Below are 19,714 nucleotides of genomic sequence, written 5' to 3' on the forward strand. Positions count from 1 at the left end.
TGTATTGCTTGAGAAAATTACTTACAATTTTCATCTGTCTCAGTTCTGACAACTCAGATAATAAAAATATAAAGCCTCTGGAGTCTTGCTGCACATAGCCCTTTGCTGCCTTGATACTTGATTTAAAATGATCATGTGGGTGTACCTGCTTCTTGAGAAATAATGGCATACTTTTAATCTAAGGGGATTAAGTGACATCTTTAAAAATAGATTTACAGATTGCGATGGTGTTTAGTTTATCTAGCGTACACTGGACATTTCTGAAATTAACTACTTAGGAGACTTTGCCAAGTAAATCTGTGCCTGGTTTCCCTGTGTTGATTTGACAGTTCAATCACTGGCAGCAGAATTGGTGGGTTTTTGTGACAGAAAAATTGGTATATGGCATCAACTCAGAATATGACATTTTCATTTAGTCTCAAGTGGTACAGTTTGATAAAACTTATGTGGGGGAAATTGAAGTGTTTTTAAGAAATCACCATTTTGTTGATTTCCCTGTTTATTCAAAATTCCAAATATGTGTAGAAATGGAGAGAATAATTAATCTCCACGCACTGATCATCCAGTATGAACAGTTATCAACTCATATCCAATCCTGCTTCAAGTATATTCTCACCTCCTTCCCCACCTTCCATATTATTTTGAAGAAAATTCCAGACATCTTAGTATCTGCAAATATTTTCTATTAATCTCTAAAAGACAAAATTTATAGCCATGATACCATTATCACATCTAAAAATGAACAATTAATTCCCTAATGTCAACACATATAAAATATATATTTAGTGTTCAAATTACCAATTGACTCATAAATCTCATATTTCTTTAACTTAAAAATATATGTATAGACTTACAAGAAATTGCAAAAATAATACATAGAGTCCTGAGAATCCTCCCTGCTTTCTTTCCAATAGTGACATTTGATATAGCTGTTGTAAACTATCAAAACGAGGAAATTAACATTGATAAAATACTGTTAACGAGGCTACAAACCCTCTTCCGTTTTCAGCATTTTTCACATTCATTTATGTGTGTGTGTGTGTGTGTGTGTGTGTGTGTGTGTGTGTGTGTGGTTCTAGGCAATTTGAACCCATGTATACATGTGTATAACTACAGTCACAACTGAGATAAGAAAACTCTTTCATCACGACAGAGGAACAATGTCATGTTAACCCTTTTATAGTCGGGTTCAACACCATAACTCCCTCTCTACCCCTGGCAACCACTAATCTTTTCTCCATCTCTTATGATTTTGTAATTTCCAGAATATCATATAAATGGAATCATACTCTATGTAACCTTTTAAAATTGGCTTTTTATGCCAAGTGTAAAGCCTTTGAGATTCATAGACGTTATTGCATATATCAAATCAATGATTTTGAAATCATGGCTCAAACATTGTCTAACTCCAAAACCCTGCTGTTAATGACAACACCATGCTAAATGTGAAGAATTTAAAAAGTTATTTTATTATTGAAATAAAAAATTATTGTTTACATTATCATCTTTTGAAACTGTCAATTTCAAGCATTAACTAAATTGATACTTGTAATATATATATGAAGTACATGGTCTTCATTGTGCCCTACTTGGAAATAAAACTGAGGATTTTAAAGAACAGTTTAGTTAAATATTAGCCCACACAAACTTCAACAACCATGTTAGCAAGTTTCATAAGTTCCCTTTCAATTAAACCATGTTTAGAATTATTAAAAACTGCCTTTTCGCCACTATTAGTCAAGGCATATAGCTACCTTTGGTAGACTAAGTTAACTTGATCAGACTGTTACAAAAAGCAGTGCTACTCAGAGTAGCACTTTTCAGGGTGGATGTGATAACTGTTAAATAGTTTATATAAAATGTGAAAACTACCATAGTTATCCAAGACAAAACACATAATGTTTGTACAAAAGTAATATACATAGCTGGACCTGTTACGACTAGAGACATAACCAGACTTAAGTAATATATACGACAAGGTCAGACAATTAAGTTCGTGAACTCATCCTAGAAAAAGTACTACATACCTCATTGCTGAATGTCACTATGGTCACCTTTGAAGTACTCCCCCTGGAAAGCTATGCACCGACGGCAGCGCCTAGCCCACACTTCAAAGCAATTTTGGAACTCTTTTTCTGGAATGGCCGACAGAGCTGTGGTCATATTACCCTTGATGTCCTGAATATCATCAAAATGTCTTCCTGTCAATATTTCCTTTATCTTCGGGCAAAGAAAGAAGTCACTGGGGGCCAGATCAGGTGAGTAGGGAGAGTGTTCTAATACATTTATTTGTTTACTGGCTAAAAACCCGCTCACAGACAGTGCCGTGTGAGCTGGTGCATTGTCGTGATGCAAGAGCCAGGAATTGTTTGCGAAAAGTTCAGGTCGTCTAACTTTTTCACACAGCCTTTTCAGCACTTCCAAATAGTAAACTTGGTTAACTGTTTGTCCAGTTGGTACAAACTCATCATGAATAATCCCTCTGATCTCAAAAAAATGGTTAGCAACATCGTTGCAACAAGTTCATGAACTTAATTGTCCACCTTGTATGTAATACATTGCTTTTAAAGGAATCATTCTATCATTGTCATGAAACTGTGGGAAATGGCATATGTATATGTTTGTATTTCCTCATAAGCAGATCCTGAAATAAGTACTTAAGTCCAAGTAGCATAATTGCTATGTGATTTCAAGAAACAGATGTAGAGAAGCCAGGATACGAGACAGAAAGGAATGGAAACCAAAAAAGGGCATTTTATCAAGACAACTACCACAGTGGGCACCTGAAATTTAATCCCATGGGAGTTTTCTGGGAGATAATGTGAAACACACTAGAATATTTACACCCAAAGGGGTCAGGGAATTGGGGTTTTTATACACCAGCTACCACTGTTTAGTCATTGATTGAGGAATGCTCCCAGGGATTGTTCATCCCGTGGCAGCACAGCAGCCTTCTGGAATTTCTCAAAAACAGAGTCAAAGAAGTACAGGAACTGGCAATTGGAAGTTGGGGCAAGCAATGAATGAAAACAGCCAAGGAATGTGGGTGGGCACAGACCACATCTGCTAATGGATAATCAGTTTCCATTCATAAGTGTAAGCCCTTTAAAACAGGTTGGACATTCGTTCCATGAGGGCATTGGCTTTGGTTGATCCCCTTTCAGACTAGAGAGACGTTACCTAAATATGGAAATTCCATCTGTTTAAAAAATAGTTGTTTTATATCCCACATATGAGTGAAGTCATATGGTTTGCAACCTTTTCTGTCTGACTTATTTCACTTAGCATAATAATCTCAAGATCCATCCATGTTGTTGCAAATGGCAGTATTTCATCTTATAGCAGAATAGTATTCCATTGTGTAAGCAACAAAGGAACAAGACAAATAAAGAAACAAAACCTCATAGATACATACAACACTTTAGTGGTTACCAGAGGGTAAGGGCAGAGAGGAAGGTGGTAGAAGAAGGTAAAGGGGGTTAAATATATGGTGATGGAAGGAGAACTGACTCTGAGTGGTGAACACACAATGTGGTATATAGATGATGTATTACAGAATTGTACACTTGAAACCTATGTAATTTTACTAACCATTGTCACCCCAATAAATGTAATTTTAAAACAATCATTAAAATATTCATTTTAAATATTTTTTTAATTCAATACATAGTTGAGTATAGTTATCAATTTGACATTCTTTTGTAAGAATCAACACTGATTCTATGAGGCATTAGTAACATGGAGGTATTGATTTAGTCTTATATTATTTTAACTTCTGTTTTTTAATTTATATTTTCAAGGGGAGATTGAGTGTAGACGATACAGAAGCATATCTTTACAATGTTTTCAAAACCATAAATGCATAATTATTTTTATTCACAATTTGATTGAAAAAAGTTAACTATAGGTATAAGAACTATAATATTTAGTTTTCATAAAATAAACATTATTACCATATAGCGTGTTGGAATAAAGGACATGAACAACTTCTTACAAATGTATTTTATATTTGGATTACATATATTATGTACTATATTCATATACATATATACAATTAGCATCACTTATTACTACATTATTTGTATCTTTAATGCATACAATAACATTAAGGACTTTAAAAATGGTGTCTGTGTAGGTAATTATTTTCAAAGGGTCTTGGAGATGTGTTGGGCAAAGGTACAAACCCCTATCTGTAGTTCCCATTTATAACCACTAGGTGTCAGATGGGCGTGTACATTCCTTCATATACTCAGGAGTACCAAGTGTCAGGCATGGCTGTAGGTCTCGTTGTGTAGCTCATCCATTTGTACTCATGAAGCGGGTCGTTTGCAGTGTAAAAATTTACAATGACATATGCATAATCACCAAGATGTAGCTTTGTTTTTCGAATTGAACATCCTTATTGAAGTAAAGTGTCATTTCACTCAGTTGCAGTATATTTCTTGGTTTCTTCCATGTTTGACTCATTGATTCTGAATACATACTTACTATGAACACTAGGAATAAGGGTCAGTTATGATTAAAATAGGGCCATTCCAGATATGCAAGAAATGCTTGCACTTAACATTCTTTGATAGATATTAAACCCTGAGGTTACTGCCATATTCACTAGGCCTGGACTTGTCCTGAATAAGTTTTCTGAACATACATGGTACAATCTTACTGTGAGGAATAAGTCCTAGATAAACACAGGTAGCATCAGGAAATTTTACAATGGCAATGGGAGTTAAGTAGTATGAACACAAACATGCAGAAAATGCTAGACTGCCTAGTTTAGTATTGCCATCCTGTGCATATATTCAAAAGAAATTAAGGATTTTAAAATAAATCCCTGTATAAGTGGTACTGACTTGTATTTAGATTATGATTCTCATTAATCTTTTTGGCACCGTGCTCAGTAATTTCAAACAGTTATATTATGTACTTTCATAATCTGAAAAACAGAAGCTCAACATATATTATCAGTCGGTTCTGAGCCACATGTAAAAGTTCATCTTTCTCATGTATAAGTTCATCTTGCAAGGTATTGTTTCCAATGCATAAAAGGAAATGCTTTCCTGAATTTATTTCCATGTTAATTATTTATTATCGGTGCCATTTCAGTTTTATACCTTTCTTATACCTTACATGGAGAAGAGAGAAAGTGTAAATTTGGTAAACATTTTCCTACGTTTTTCTCAGTCCCTGTATATTTTATATAAAATTTCTCCCTTTCTTTGTTTCCAGACGAAGAAAACGTATGATTTGTATGCTGTCAATGGATGGCCTCAAGTTATTGAGCCACCAAAGAATGTAAAAGCCAAAATTGACGCTACTTACAAGACGTCGAACAGCAAGCCACTTTTTCAGCGCAATTTTGTCCTTGAAAATGCTAAACACATACAGGCAAAGATGTCCTCTACCATCAAGGGTTTTCCTTCACTGAAGAAGAAATAAAGTTTTTCCTAACGTATTTCTTGGTCTTAAGTAGAATTGAGTATACTTTTGTGACTGTTATTTTGTCTTTTGGAATATTACTGAGAATAATATTTCAATTATAATAGGTCTTATATATTTTATTCCTTTAATGCTAAACCTATTCTCTGAATATTATGCCTAATTTCTGAGTTATGTGTGTGTTTTAAAAATGGACTGGATGCAAACACTGGGATTGGTTCACTTCTAAAGTGCAGGAGTACATTTATAGTAAAACTGAAAAATGTGAATCAATGACGGTACTATTTCAATTACTGGTGTTGCTCAGTTTCTCATGTTTATGTTGCTAATGAGTCTAAAACATTAGTGATAAAAATTAGCATATAAGATGGAAGGATTCACCATTTCTTGTATCTACTGTTTGGAATATTATGTGCTATCTAATTTTTTGTTTGTGTTTTTCAGTTACTGTGTTTTTCAGTTCTAAAATTTCTATTTGGTTCTTGTATCATCCATTTCTCTGCTGTGTCTTTCTGTTTCTTTGATAATACTCTCTATTGTTTCAAACATATTCATAATTACTTGTTGAAGCTTTTATTTTATTATTTATTGAAGATGGCTGCTTTAAAATCTTTGTCAGACCATTGTAATAGCTCAGCCAACTTGGTGTTGGTATTTATTGTCTTTTTTTCATTCATATTAAGATCTTTCTGGTTATTGATATGAAGAAGGATTTTTATTTGAAACTTCTACATGTTTGGTATTCTGTTTTAGTTGGTTTCATATGACAGCACACCAGCAGGAGAAGGCAGGACACCAACTTGTTACTGTCACAGGAGGATAGAAGTCCAGGTTTCCCACTTGGCCTCCATTGACACTCAGGTGCTGGGGACTGCTTAATACTGCTGCATGGGGTGGGACTTCCTGCTCCCCACTGGGCTTCCACTGACATCTCTATGGCAGGAGGGCTCGGGTTCTTGTTCCTCACATGGCTTCCAGTGACACCACAAGGAAGGTGTCTGAGAGGGGGTGAAAGTCCTGTCTCTCCAACCACCTCAGTTGGGAGGAGCAGGAGCGTCTTGTTACTGCAGGGTGTAAGTAGATGTCCAGGCTTTCCATTTGGTCTCCCCTGACAGTGTGGGGAGCAGAGCCTTATTACTACCTAGCAGCAATGAATATGGGAGCCCTGCCCCCTATTGAACCTTTTCTGACACCAGTGGTGGTGGTGGGGGGGCGAGGGTTGTGGCACTTTGTTACAGCCTGGTACGTATGAGTGTAAAGATGTAGGCCTCCATTTGACCTTCACTGGTGAGTGTAAGACCACAGGTTTTTTCCTATGGTGTTTGGCTGGAGTAGAGGAGCTATTGTCTAAGTTTCTGTCTGCTAGGTTGACCTTTTCCTAGTCCTTTCTTGAGTTCCAAAGTTGTCCTTAGCCAGTCTGCCTTCTTCTCTTCCTTTTTCAGACATATAGATTTAGTTACAGTTATTGGGGTAAAAAGGGATAATACATTTACTCTATCTTCCCAGGAGAAGAGGTCTAGCTTCAGATTCATTTAATTACCTCAAAGAAAAAAATAACATGGATGCTTTCAGTTTCTTCCAGCATCCTTGCCTTTCATTTCTTTCAAAACTCAAAAAGGGCTTGGTGCTATGAACCTCCGTTCTATGGGAAGCTAACTTCAGCATGACTAACAGACCCCTTTGGGATTTTTTCTACTAGCTGCTTCCATTTTTTCAATACCAAGAGAAAGCCTAAAGTATAGGGGGGCTAAGGTTAAGTCCAGTGCAGTCAAGGTGAAGGGCACTCTGCATTAATGAGCCTCTGAATGCTGGCCGCTCCAAGATTGTCCCGCATTTGAGGCCAGGCCTCTATGTCTGGTAGTGCCCCTGGCCCACAACTCGGGCTTGGGAAATCCCAGCCTCTTTGTACAATAGCTCCAAGCACTTGTTACTGAAATTATTGCTAAGAACTTTGTAAAAATATGTCAGCATTACTGTTCTTTTTTAAAAAAAAAAAAGTCGTTTTCTCTTTCCTGATCATAAACTTACAAAAATAAAACAGCCAAATGTTTTGATTAAATGAAGCAAAGAATCAAAGATAATGTCCATAATTCTCTAAGAAAAATGACCTAGTTTTGCCTCAGTATTTATTTGCCTGTTAGATATTCAATAATTACAATTTTTCTGAAGTCACTTCTTGAACTAAAATAAATTACTGAAGAGTGTCTTACTGCTGACACAGATAATAGTTTGTTACTAATGGAATGTTAACTGCTTTTTAAGGAACTCTGAATGAATCTGCTGATCCATAAAAGATTTATCTAAAGAATCCAATTCATTTTCTGACTCTACCGTTACCACTGACATGAAAAATCTTCCGCATTCTACTTTGTTTTAGCCATTGCAATACTGAGAGTGGCACCTGGCTTGTAAAAGGATATTTTAATTGGGAGAGGTGACACATTTAATAATATGTCAAGGCTACCATTTAAGAGACACTGCCCGAAAGAAAAATGATATTCAAGCATGTCCTTTAGTGTAAAAATCATCTCCGGAGTATGAGGGTTTGCCCCATTTCAAAGATCAGAAAGACAGTGCTGAAAAAGCATCCTGAAGTTTCCAAAGACAGACAAAACCTGTGACTTTAGCTTCGTCCCAGGGAAATTAATCCCCAGTGTGATTTTGTATCTGGGACAACTACTCACAGAGAACCATGCCAAACTTTAGCAAAAGCAAAACTCAATTTCTCAGCAGATGTCTTAGTGGCATGAATTTCCTCAGTGGTCTAGAGTGCCTTCCTGCCTTGCATGCCTTTGTAGGAGAGGTCAGCCCAGGTAGAAAATAGTGCCATTTAGAGTATGGTTTGTAAGTGGACTGTACTTTTCTTCCAGATCTGCATATTTTTTATCATTCTTTGAAACAATGATATGTCTGAAAATAAGACATGCATATGAAAAATTGTGAAATAAGATATTTATACATTTATTTTTATAAATCTCAAAAAAAGATTATTTTATTAAACAATTTCCCTTAGACTTAGGAGTGTACCACAGTCCTCCAAGAATAGGTACATCTAGTAGTTACTTAAACAATAGCTTACAAGTTGTGTAAGTTCTGCTGGCTACATAGATGTATGCAGGCTGTAAATTGTTTTTTAAGTTGCTAATGCCTGTGTTTAAGAATAGACAATGATGAGTTATATGATGGAATGTCATTTCATGATAAAAATAAATGATACTAAATCTACATTTCAGCGTCACTTGCTCATAAGCACAGCATTTAAATTTTATTGCTCATGTAGAACCTCCAGAAATAAGGTCACCTATATATATAAGGGACCAAGGCTGGGTGCTTGGAAATCAGCCAGTCCAGAAGCGTCACTATAGTACTGGATATAATCTTATTTCTATTTTTAAAATAGTAAGTAGACTAATCTCAAATGTAAAGCTCAATGAATTGTATACATCTATGATACCAGTACCCAGATCTAGATATAGAACATAGCTGACAAGAAAGCTCCATTGTACCCTCTCCTACTTAATACAACTCATAAGGTCACTATGATTTTCAGTGATGTCGTTATGGAATGAATAGTTGTGGCTGTTTTTTAAAGATTTTTGTTAAACTATAGCTAATGTACAATATTATATTAGTTTCAGGGGTACACCACAGTTATTCAAAATTTATATGCCTAAAGAAGTGATCACCATGATAAGTCCAGCAACCATGTGACACCATACCACGCTATCACAATATTATTGACTATATATCCTATGCTGTATAATACATCCTCAAGACTCACTTGTTTTATACCTGGAAATTTGAACCTCTTATTCAGTTCACCATTTTCCCCCCTTTTTTAAATTTTCCAATTACATTTGACATTCAATATTATTTCATATTAATTTCAGGTAGACAGCCTAGTGGATAGACATATAATTTAAGAAGTGATCCCCCTGACTACTTTAGTACCCACCTGGCACTATACATAGTTATTACTTATTATTGACTGTATTCCATACGCTTTACATCCCTATGACTATTTGTCACTACCAACTTGTACTCCTTAATCCCTTCCCCTTTTCCACCATGCCCCCCAATCCCCCTCCCATCTTTTCCACCATGCCCCCCAATCCCCCTCCCATCTATCATCCCGATAAATTCAGTACCCATTTAACACCATACATAGTTATTACAATATTATTAACTATATTCCTTATGCCATACCCTACATCCCCATGACTACTTTGTCACAATCAAATTGTATTTCTTAATTCCTTACCCTTTTTCACCCAGCCCCGCAAACACCCTCCCATCTGATAACCATTAAGCTTTTCTCTGTATCTATGAGTTTCTTTTGTTTGTTTATTCTGTTCTTTATATTTTACATATAACCAAAATCACATTGTGTCTGTCTTTCTCTGTCTGACCTACTCCATTCAGCACAATACCCTCCAGGTCCACCCATGCCACTGCAAATGGCAAGAACCTTTCCTGGCTAAGCAATATTCCATTGTATACTCGTATATGTACCACCTACTCTTTATCGATTCATCCATCAATGGATACCCAGGCTGCCTTCACATCTGGCCATTGTAAACAATACTGCAATGAACATATGGATGAACACGTCCTCTCAAAATAGCATTTTGGGTTTCTTTGGATAAATACCCAGAAGTGGGATTACTGGGTCCCTCTTTGTCTCTTGTTATAAGTCTATTTTGTCTGGTATAAGTATTGTTACCCTAGCTATTTTTCATTTGTTTCCATTTTGATGAAATATCTTTTTCCATCCCTTTACTTTCAGCCTGGGTGTGTCTTTTGATCTGAAGTGAGTCTCTTGTAGGCAGCATATGTAAGGGTCTTGTTTTCTTATCCATTCAGCCACCATATCTATTGATTGGAGCTTTTAACCCATTTACATTTGAAGTAATTCTTGATAGATATGTAGTTATTGCCATTTCATTATTTATGTTTTAATCTCTTTTTCGTCTTAATTAAGTCTCCTTAACATTTCTTGTAGTACTGGTTTGGTGGTAATGAATTTTTAGCTTTTTATTGTCTGAGAAGCTCTTTATCTCTCCTTCAGTTTTAAATGATAGCTTTGCTAGGTAATCTTGGTTGTAGGTCCTTGCTTTTCATCACTTTTAATATTTCTGCCAATCCCTTCTTGCCTGCAAAGTTTCTGTTGAGAAATCAGCTGACAGTCTTATGTGAACTCCTTTGTAGGCAAGTAACTGATTTTCTCTTGCTTTTAAGATTTAACCTTTGCTATTTTAATTCTGATGTGTCTTCATCTGGGCCCCTTTGGATTCATCCTGTTTGGGACTCTCTGTGCTTCATGGGCTTGTATGTCTATTTCCTTCACCAGGTTAGGGAAGTTTTCTGTCATTATTTCTTCAAATAGGTTGTCAATCCCTTGCGTTCTTCTTCTCCTGTTACCCGTATGATGCAAATGTTGGTATGCTTGCTGTTGTTCCAGAGGCCCTTTAAACTACCCTCATCTTTTTTGGATTCTTTTTGGTGTTCTGGATGGGTATTTTCTGCTATCTTAACTTCTAAATTGCTGATTTGATCCCCTGCTTCATCTAATCTGTTGATTTCCTGTAATTTATTCTTCATTTCAGTTATGGTAGTCTTTATTTCTGACTAGTTCTTTTTATGTTTTCTATCTCCATTTTTATGTTTCCTATCTCTGTTCAAGTTCTCCCTTAGATTACTGAGCATCCTTATAACTAGTGTTTTGAACTCTGTGTCTGGTAGATTATTTGTCTCCATTTTTTTTAGTTCTTTTTCTGGAGTTTTGCTCTGTTCTTTCATTTGGTACATGTTTCTTTGTGTCCCCATTTTGACTTCCTCCCTGTGTTTGTTTTTATGTATTAGGCAGGGAGGGCTGCTATGTCTCCTGGTCTTAGTAGAATGGTGTTATGTAGTAGGTGTTCTGTGGGGCCCAGTGGCGCAGTCTCCCTTGTCCAGTTGTGTCCCTTGTGTGGGTTGTGTGTGCCCTCCTGTTGTAGCTGAGCCTTGAATGCTGTTTGCATGTCAATGGGAGGGATTGACCCTCAGGCTGATTGGTTATGAGGACTGGCTGTGACTACAGTGGAGGAGCTGTGGCGCAAGGGCTCACCCTGCAGAGCAGGGTTTGCTTTAGTGGGGCTCTGGTGCTATCCAGTCTGCCCTTTGGGCATGTCATCCTTGGAGGTGGCCAGGTAATGCTCTGGTTTGGTCTGTAGCTGGCCACCAGGCATGCCAGCCCCAGGGCCTACTAAGAGAGGCCCCACCACAAGCCAACTTTAGTTGCAGCCCATGCTCTGCCCGGGGCAACCTTGCATGAGCCACAAAGCAATCTACAGATGGCTGCCACTGGTGCTGGGCTTGCAGGTGCCTGTGAGAGGCCAAGCCACAAGATGAGGCTGGCTGCCGCTAGTGCCAGGCTGCAGGCTGCTCAGCAAGAGATACGGGACATGCCAAGGCCAGCTGCTGCTTGTTTGGGTTTGTGAACCTTTGATATATTTTAGTAAAGTCCACAGCATGAGCCAAGACAGGCCATTTGTATGGAAAAGCCACTGGAAGTGGGTTGGGTGGGCCCAAAAGTTGGGTGGGGCAGGGTCTCAGGAAATCACTGATGTGAAGTGAACAATCTGTGTTAGCCAGGTTGATGGAGACTCCAATATAACATGGGCCTGCGTCTGCATGCCTGGAGGAGGGAGGGCTCAACAAAGAAACAATGGATTCTGCCAGCACTTCTATCTGGGAGAAAGCTTTCCTTCTAGCCTTGCCCTGTAGCCAGACAACTCAGTTCTTCCCCTTATGTCCTTGATGCCTTTTGAGCTGCTGCCCCAGTGCTGGAGCTCAAAGCAAGTGAGTCCATCAGTGAGTAAATTTGTGCATGATCCCTTTAAGAGGAATGCCTGGGACTCTAGGCATCCTCCATCTCACTCACCAACAATCTCCACTGGTTCTCACAGCCAGAAGTTATGGGGACTTCTCGGCACTGGAACTCTGGGGTTGGGTCCTAGTGTGGGGCTAGTACCCCTCACTTCTCTAGGGGGAACCTCCATAGCCAAGATATCACTCCTGATTTTTAATGGTCACACACAGGTATGGGAACAGCCCGTTCAATTTCTCCGCCCCTCCTACCAGTCGAGGTGGTTACTTCTGTATGTCCTTAGTTGTAGGATTTCAGTTCAGCTTGAGTTCAGTCGACTGTCAGTGATGGTGGGTCTGTAGTTGTAATTTTGATGTGGTTGTGAGAGGAGGCAAACACAGCATGTACCTACTCCTCCATCTTGACTGGAAATCTCAGTTTTGGCTGCCTTGAACTTCATATAAATAGAATCATATAGTTTGTCCTCTTTTCTGTTTGGCGTTCTTTCACATAATATTTTGTCAGTGAGGTTCATCCACATTTTATATGTATCGGTAGTTTATTCTTTTTACTGCAATTATATCCCATTGTATGAATATATCACATAATATTCATATATCATATGTGTTTAACCTTTCACCTGTGGTGGACATTTGTGTTTGTAGGGACCGGGCCCACAGGCAGATAAGCTAGCAGGCAGTCAAGGTCTCCCAGATCCATGGGAACGCTGCTTATCAGACAGACAGTTCTGTACGCTGGCCAGCAGTCAAGGTCTCTCAGCTTCTTGGGATGCTGAGTGCATGAAAGCAGGCCTGCAGGGCCTGCCAGATGATTTCTCCCACGAAATGCTCTTTGCTTTGCTGTACCTATATAACCTTGCCTCTTCTCCGCCTGAGTGCGGATCACTACCCCTCTGGCCTGCCACCACCGGAGACTCTCCCTGGTCTGTAAGTCTCAATAAACTTATGTCTCACACTCAACCACCTGGTATGTTCTTTGGGCTTGCAGCTTCTCAGGCACAAATCTAGGAACAACTCAGATTCAGTCCAAACAGTGTTGTTCCCAGGTTTGGGTCATTATATACAAAGCTGCCAAGAACATGCTTTCTTATCCATGTTATTTGGTGCACATGTGTAGATATTTCTGTATTGTGTATAGCCAAGAGTGGAATTTCTGGATCCTAGGGTATTTGTTTTTTAGCTTTTCTAGTTACTGTGAAAGAGTTTTCAAATGTGGTTTTATCAATTTACCCTCCGACCAACAGTGAGAGTTTCAGCTACTGTTTATCCTTGCCAACATGATATTGTCAGCCTTTTTAATTTTAACTATTTTGGTGTTTGTCTAGTGATACCTCATTAAGGTTTGAAATTGCATTTCTTGATGACTAATGATTTTGAGCACCTTTTCATATACTAATTAGCAATCTGTTTTGGGAGCAAACTCTTTTAATATAAAAAGTATCATAATACCCTCAAGATCCATCCATGTTGTCTCTTGAGGGCATTATGCTAAGTGAAAGAAAGATAAATACCATATATCACTTATATGTGGAATCTGAAAAAAAGCTGAACTTGTGAAAACAGAATAGAATGATGGTTATTAGAGGATGGCATTACGGAAATTGGGGAGATGTTTAAGAGTACAAACTTGCAACTTAAATAAATAAGCCCTGGAGATCTTATAGTGACTATAACCAACAGTACTGTTATAAACTTCAAAGTTGCTAAGAAACTACATCTAATTGTTCTCAGTACAAAAAAAGAATGATAATTATGTGTCATAATAAAGGTGTTAGCTAATTCTACTGTAGTAATCATTGCAATATATAAATGTATCAAACCAACATGTACACCTCAAACTCACACAATATTATATATCAATCATCTCAATAGAAGTGAATCATAAATTATATATTTTTATTTATTTTTTACAGATCTTAGATAAAAGCAGCTGTCATTTCACAAATTCCCTAAAACCACTCATTATTATTCTAATTTAATAAACTTGCAGACTAGAAATCAGAATCACATAAAGCCACAGGTCAATGGTAAGAAAGTACTGTAACTACCAAGGCTTATCTCAGAGCTTTTCAACTTTTTACTTTTTGTTCTGTGCTAATCAGAAAATGTCCAGAGCACAGTGTCCATCAGAAATTATCAGAGAGGCACATGACAACACTGACTAAATCAGTTCTGTCTCAAACATAACTATTAGAACAATGCAAATGTTAAGGATTTAGGATAATTTTTCATAAGGCATGATCAGTTCGACACGCATGGGTGTTTTATAATTTTGAGTACTGAATCATAAATACATATGTGTGAGTATTCAATATATATGAATGAGTGCATAATATACAGAACTTTTTAGAGACACATGCAACTCTAAATGAGCATTCCTCTAAAAAGCTCTTGATAGTTCATTAAGCCTCACAAGTTGACTGAAGCACATAAATGACAAAAACTATGTACATTTCTGAAAGAAAGAGAGTCCCAGAGAGACTCAGGTCCTAAAATGAAAACAGAACTCCATACTTAGGCATGAAGACTGAGTCAGATGGTGGTGTTTAAATCCTGATAGCAATTTATCATACTGGGAGTTGGACTGAAAATGCAGCCACCTCCATTCCACCAAGAGGTCCGAATCTACCTGGGCCACCAACAACATAACACTTGGACACAAGTGCTAAGATTGTGTCACCATTACTGGTTACACATATGAAAGTAAGTGCAACCAGTAATGTGCTTTTGCCTTAAAATCAGATGAGTTTAACATTAATTGAAACAATTGAATAATAATGTCTCTCAAGATAAGTTCTGAGTTAGACTTCAGTATGAGTCTGAGGTGAGTCACTTAATAACCATCTGAGCATGGAAGCTGGTAAAGCACTGTCTTCACCTTTTCTTAGAGTTATAGAGATGGTATACATTAAGTAGTGCTGCAAACTTAAAATTAGTAGGGTGATAATACAAAACACAATTTTCATTAGAATTTTGGAATTTAAAAGAGTGCCTATCTCCCAGGAGCAAGTACAGAAAAAAAAAATAAAGTAACATATTAAAAGTCCTTTAGATTGCCCATTGTTGGACCGTTGTCAGTGCTCAATAGATTTGTGATGTTTCCTTGTACACTTCTGTCCACTTTTATTTTCAAAATTCTCCAAAATAAAATGCCCTTAAAAAGTCCTTTAAAATTAAAGTAATATCTAAATATAAGAGGATGCTACTGTAGTGCTGTGGTTCTCAAAGAGTGGAACCTGGGGCCAGCAGCATCAGCAGCTGTCTGGGATCTTATTTGAAATGCAAGTTCTTGGGTCCCACCGATATACCAGTAAAGTGTGAAAATCATTAATGTAATGAAAATAGTATTGGTCTGTGTTGAAAGAGGTCGTCAGGAGGATGTAATTGCCAGTTGAACCTTGAACTGCACCTAGGCAATCAGAAGCTCCTTACCCACCCACCCCTAAACCCCCTAGAAGCCACTTTAAGAACTCAGCCTTGACAGAGTAATGTGCTATTGAAAGCAGCTGGATAGTAAACGTGACTGAATATACAGAACTATTTAGAGACTCATGCTACTATAAAGGCCTCTATATAAACGTTAGGATTCTGGTGGGCGGGTGTGGAGATTTACTCGTGCTGCAGGCGTCGGAGACAAGCCAGGTAAGTACCTAAGTTCCTTTGCTTATTAACCTGCCACCTACCGATCTGGAGTGGCCTCTTTCTTCAGTCTCTCCTTGCCCTCTGTGTGCAGGGGCCAGTTTCAAATTTCACCCAGGGTACCCTCGAGGTTCCGAACCAATAGTCCAGGAGTTAAGAGGAATTTTAGTTCAGGATCAACTGGTTTTACTCGTATAACCTTGGGCAAGCCACTTACCGTTCTTATCAGTTTCCTCATCTCCAAATGAAGTCTGGACCTTATCGCCTCCTGGGCCCTTTCTAGTTGAGCCTTCTAAGATGACTCTGATAAAAGACAATTTAGGTAAGGAAATGCGGTCTCTGAGAAACTGTTCTTCAGAGCTTGGAAAATTATGAAGCTTGGTTGACTACGCAAGCTGCTAACAAACAATTGTGTTTAATTAATGGGTTCTTTGTGTATAGCTGGAAGAGAGTTGATTTTCATTTCCAAATAGAATTCAGAAATGGAAATATTGTTTCACAGATAGAAAGTATTGCATGGTTTTCATTATAATAGGCATTGGTGTTTGGATACTATTAAATGCTAAGCATGGATAACGGGGTGATTTACTTGTATTTTTAAAACTGCATTCTATTTGATGCATAGTAGGGACTGTGGAAACAGACCCAGGAGTGCAGTTTCCAGGCTCTATGCCTGACATGGAAAGGTGCTGTCTCAGGTAGTAAATGGCCATCAACTGTGATTGCATGGCCATCAGCTGTGGCTAGTTGGCCGTCAGCTGTAACCAGTGAGCCATTGGCCACTAATGTAACTGCCATGGCTACGCTAGCAGCAAATGAGGGCTAGCAAGCGAATGGTGGCTGGCAAGCAGATTGCAGTTAGCACAGCGGCTTGCAGTTAGCAAGTGAGGTTGGTTGGCAGAGAAGCGGACGGCAGGTTGTGGATAGTGTGGCTCCTGCTTCCTGTGTCTCCAACCCAGCCGCCAGCGAGACCATAGTCATATGACTCCCCTACCTATGGCTCTGTGGTGTTCCTTTTTGGCCTCACCATGTCCTGCGTTCTTATGTGGGGAGCGGGACCAGAGACCCCGCATGACACCGTGCATGACAGGGGCTTATATTTTCTGTAACACATTTTAAAAACTAACACTTATGCTTTTAATTATAACTATAGATAAGACCTAATTGAGAATCTCAAAAGTGTTTTTAAAGGACTTTTTAGCACAAAACTTTGTCTGGTATTTGTATGTCAATCACATGCCTCCGGTTCACAAAAAGATGTTTAAAATTCAAAGTCCCACTCTGAGAGTCATCTTTATGGAGGACAGAGAGTACAGGAACTGGGAGTTAAAAGTTAAAAGTAATTTCTTTGAAGTGTCACCATTAATTGCCAGGATGTTACCAAGGCTGAGCATGTGAAAATAGTAGTAACCTAATGCCGATAAGCCATGTTGGACTGGGAAAGGTGTTAGCAAAGGCCTCATTTGGAAGCAGAAGAAGCCAGAAGCTCCTTTTCTTCTCAGATGAGTTCGAGCTACAAGGAGGCAGGCCAGAGCTTCCTGTGCTGTCATCCTATGCAACCCCTCAGATGCTGATAGCACTTTTGAGCCTAGAAGCCAGCAGGGTGGCTCTCGGAAGTGCTGCTTGTGCCTTTAGGCACTAATAAAGAACAATTTAATAGGAGACCAGGAAAATGTCAAGGTGCGGGGACCTCTAGGTTCAGAGGATGCCACATCTAGGCCTAAGCAAAAGGATCGATTCCCCATAACAATCCACAGGAAGCACCTCCCATCTCATAATAGTCTATTATTTACAGGTATAAAGTGTCTTGTGGATAATGAGATACTTAACTTTAAAAAACCGAAAGACTATTATTTAATACCTGCAGATATTGACAGCAATAGTCTAGAATTAAGCCGTGCAGGGAACAAATGTAAGGCTTGCAAAGCTGCAGCTAGGGAGATTTATAAGAAAGGCACAGACAGGTGTTTGCATGCCTTAAAGCAAGTTAAAATCCCCATGGACACACAAACTAGCAAAGAAGAAACAAGTGTAGGTGTTTAAGCTGGTCAGGGTCTCTAGGCATAGATTCTTATTTAGAGAATAAATTAAAAGAAGAATAATGAAGTGGGGACTAAAGCTGATGCATATTTTATTCCCATTCATGCTGAAGGTATAGTGATTTAAGGAGGGTCACAAAGAAAGTATCTAATCCTAACATGTATCTGACATAAGCCTATTTCATTTGATCCTTATAAATTGAAATGGTTTTATATAATGTAGTATACATCCCATACTTCTGCCTTGTGACCCTTAATTGTTTACATTCAAAGAGCAGAAAGGGAGACTTCAATTCCAGCCAAAACGGAGAAGCTGTTTTTCTTCCAGGCCTTCAGTCTTCTAACGAAAAGCCCTGAACCTAACACAGCAACAAGCATAGGAAGACTCTGAAAGGCAGTAAGACATATGACTGGGGACCTTGGGACTTGAGGAACATGAGTGAGTTCCTGGCGTATTAGTTTATTCAGGCTGTTATAAAATACCACAGATTGGGTGGCTTATACTCATACAAAGAAATTTATTCTCTCACAGTTTTGTAGGTCGGAAGTCCAAGGTCAAGGAACCAGCAAGGTTGTTTTTTTGTTATTACTATTAATTTTATCGTGGTTAGAACACTTAACATTTAACATAACTAGAAACTTAAGAATGCAGCATTTTTAACTGTACAATACAGTATTGTAATCTAAAGGCACAATAGTGTACAGTAGATCTCTACAAATTATTTTATCTTGCATAACTGAAATTTTATAACTGTTTATTATCAACACCCCATTTACCCCTCTTCAACCCCTGAAGACCGTAATTCTGTTGTTTATATCCATGAGTTTGGCTAGTTTTAATATCTCATAAATGGAATCATGCAGTATTTGTCCTTCTGTGACTGGGTTATTTCAGATAGCATAATGTCCTCCAGGTTCAACCATGTTGTCACAAGTGGCAGAGCTTCCTTCTTTTTTTCTTTAAAGGCCCAGTGATAGTCTATTGTATATACAGAGGGTGCCAAAAAATGTATACACATTTTAAGAAAGGAAAAACCTGTATTAATTGTAATACTCAATATACACCGGTAACAAAAGATGAATACAAGTCACGTTTGACTTCTGCAATTACAAGAGGTGCTCAAAGTGGTTACCATCAGCATCCAGACACTTCTGATTACGGCGAACTACTGCTTGAGCAACGTTGACCACAGTGTCCACTTGTATACATTTTTTTGACACCCCCACTATATACCACATTTTATTTATCCATTAATCTGTCTATGGAAATTTAGGTTGTTTCCACATTTTGGTTATTGTGAATAGTACTGCAATGAAATGGGAGTGCTAATATCTCTTTGCAACCCTGATTTTATTTTTTTATGGATTACTACCCAGAAGTGGAGTGGCTGGATAATATGATAGTTTTATTTTTAAAAATTTTTTGAGGAACCTCCATACTGTCTTCAATAATCACACCATTTTGCATTCCCATCAACAGTGTAAAGGGTTCCAATTTACTCACAACCTTGCCAACGTTGTCTTTTGTTTTTTTGATAATAGCCATCCTAATGTGTGAGATGACATCTCATTTTGGTTTTGGTTTGCACTTCCCTGATGACATGTGTTGGCCATTTATATGTCTTCTTTGGAGAAATGTCTATTCAGGTCCTTAGGCCATTTTTAAATCAGGTTATTAGGTTTTGCAATTGAGTTGCAGGAGTTCCTTACATATTTTGGAAATTAACCCTATA

At 38.1% G+C, this 19,714-nt stretch overlaps 1 protein-coding gene across 1 annotated transcript in view; it reads left to right on the plus strand.

Moving 5' to 3' along the window:
- The window catches only part of CFAP47 (cilia and flagella associated protein 47), a 372,118-nt gene extending 363,822 nt beyond the window's left edge, over positions 1–8,296 (plus strand). Inside the window, exon 64 of the mRNA XM_088794865.1 lies at positions 5,227–8,296. Coding sequence (XP_088650991.1) covers positions 5,227–5,436 — 210 coding nt within the window. The 3' untranslated portion in view covers positions 5,437–8,296. The remainder of the gene's footprint in view (positions 1–5,226) is intronic.
- The last annotated feature ends 11,418 nt before the right edge of the window (positions 8,297–19,714 follow it).

Source organism: Rhinolophus sinicus, chromosome 18 (genome assembly GCF_057876585.1).
Source record: "Rhinolophus sinicus isolate RSI-liver-muscle chromosome 18, RSI-T2T, whole genome shotgun sequence".
Classification (NCBI taxonomy): Eukaryota; Metazoa; Chordata; class Mammalia; order Chiroptera; family Rhinolophidae; genus Rhinolophus; species Rhinolophus sinicus.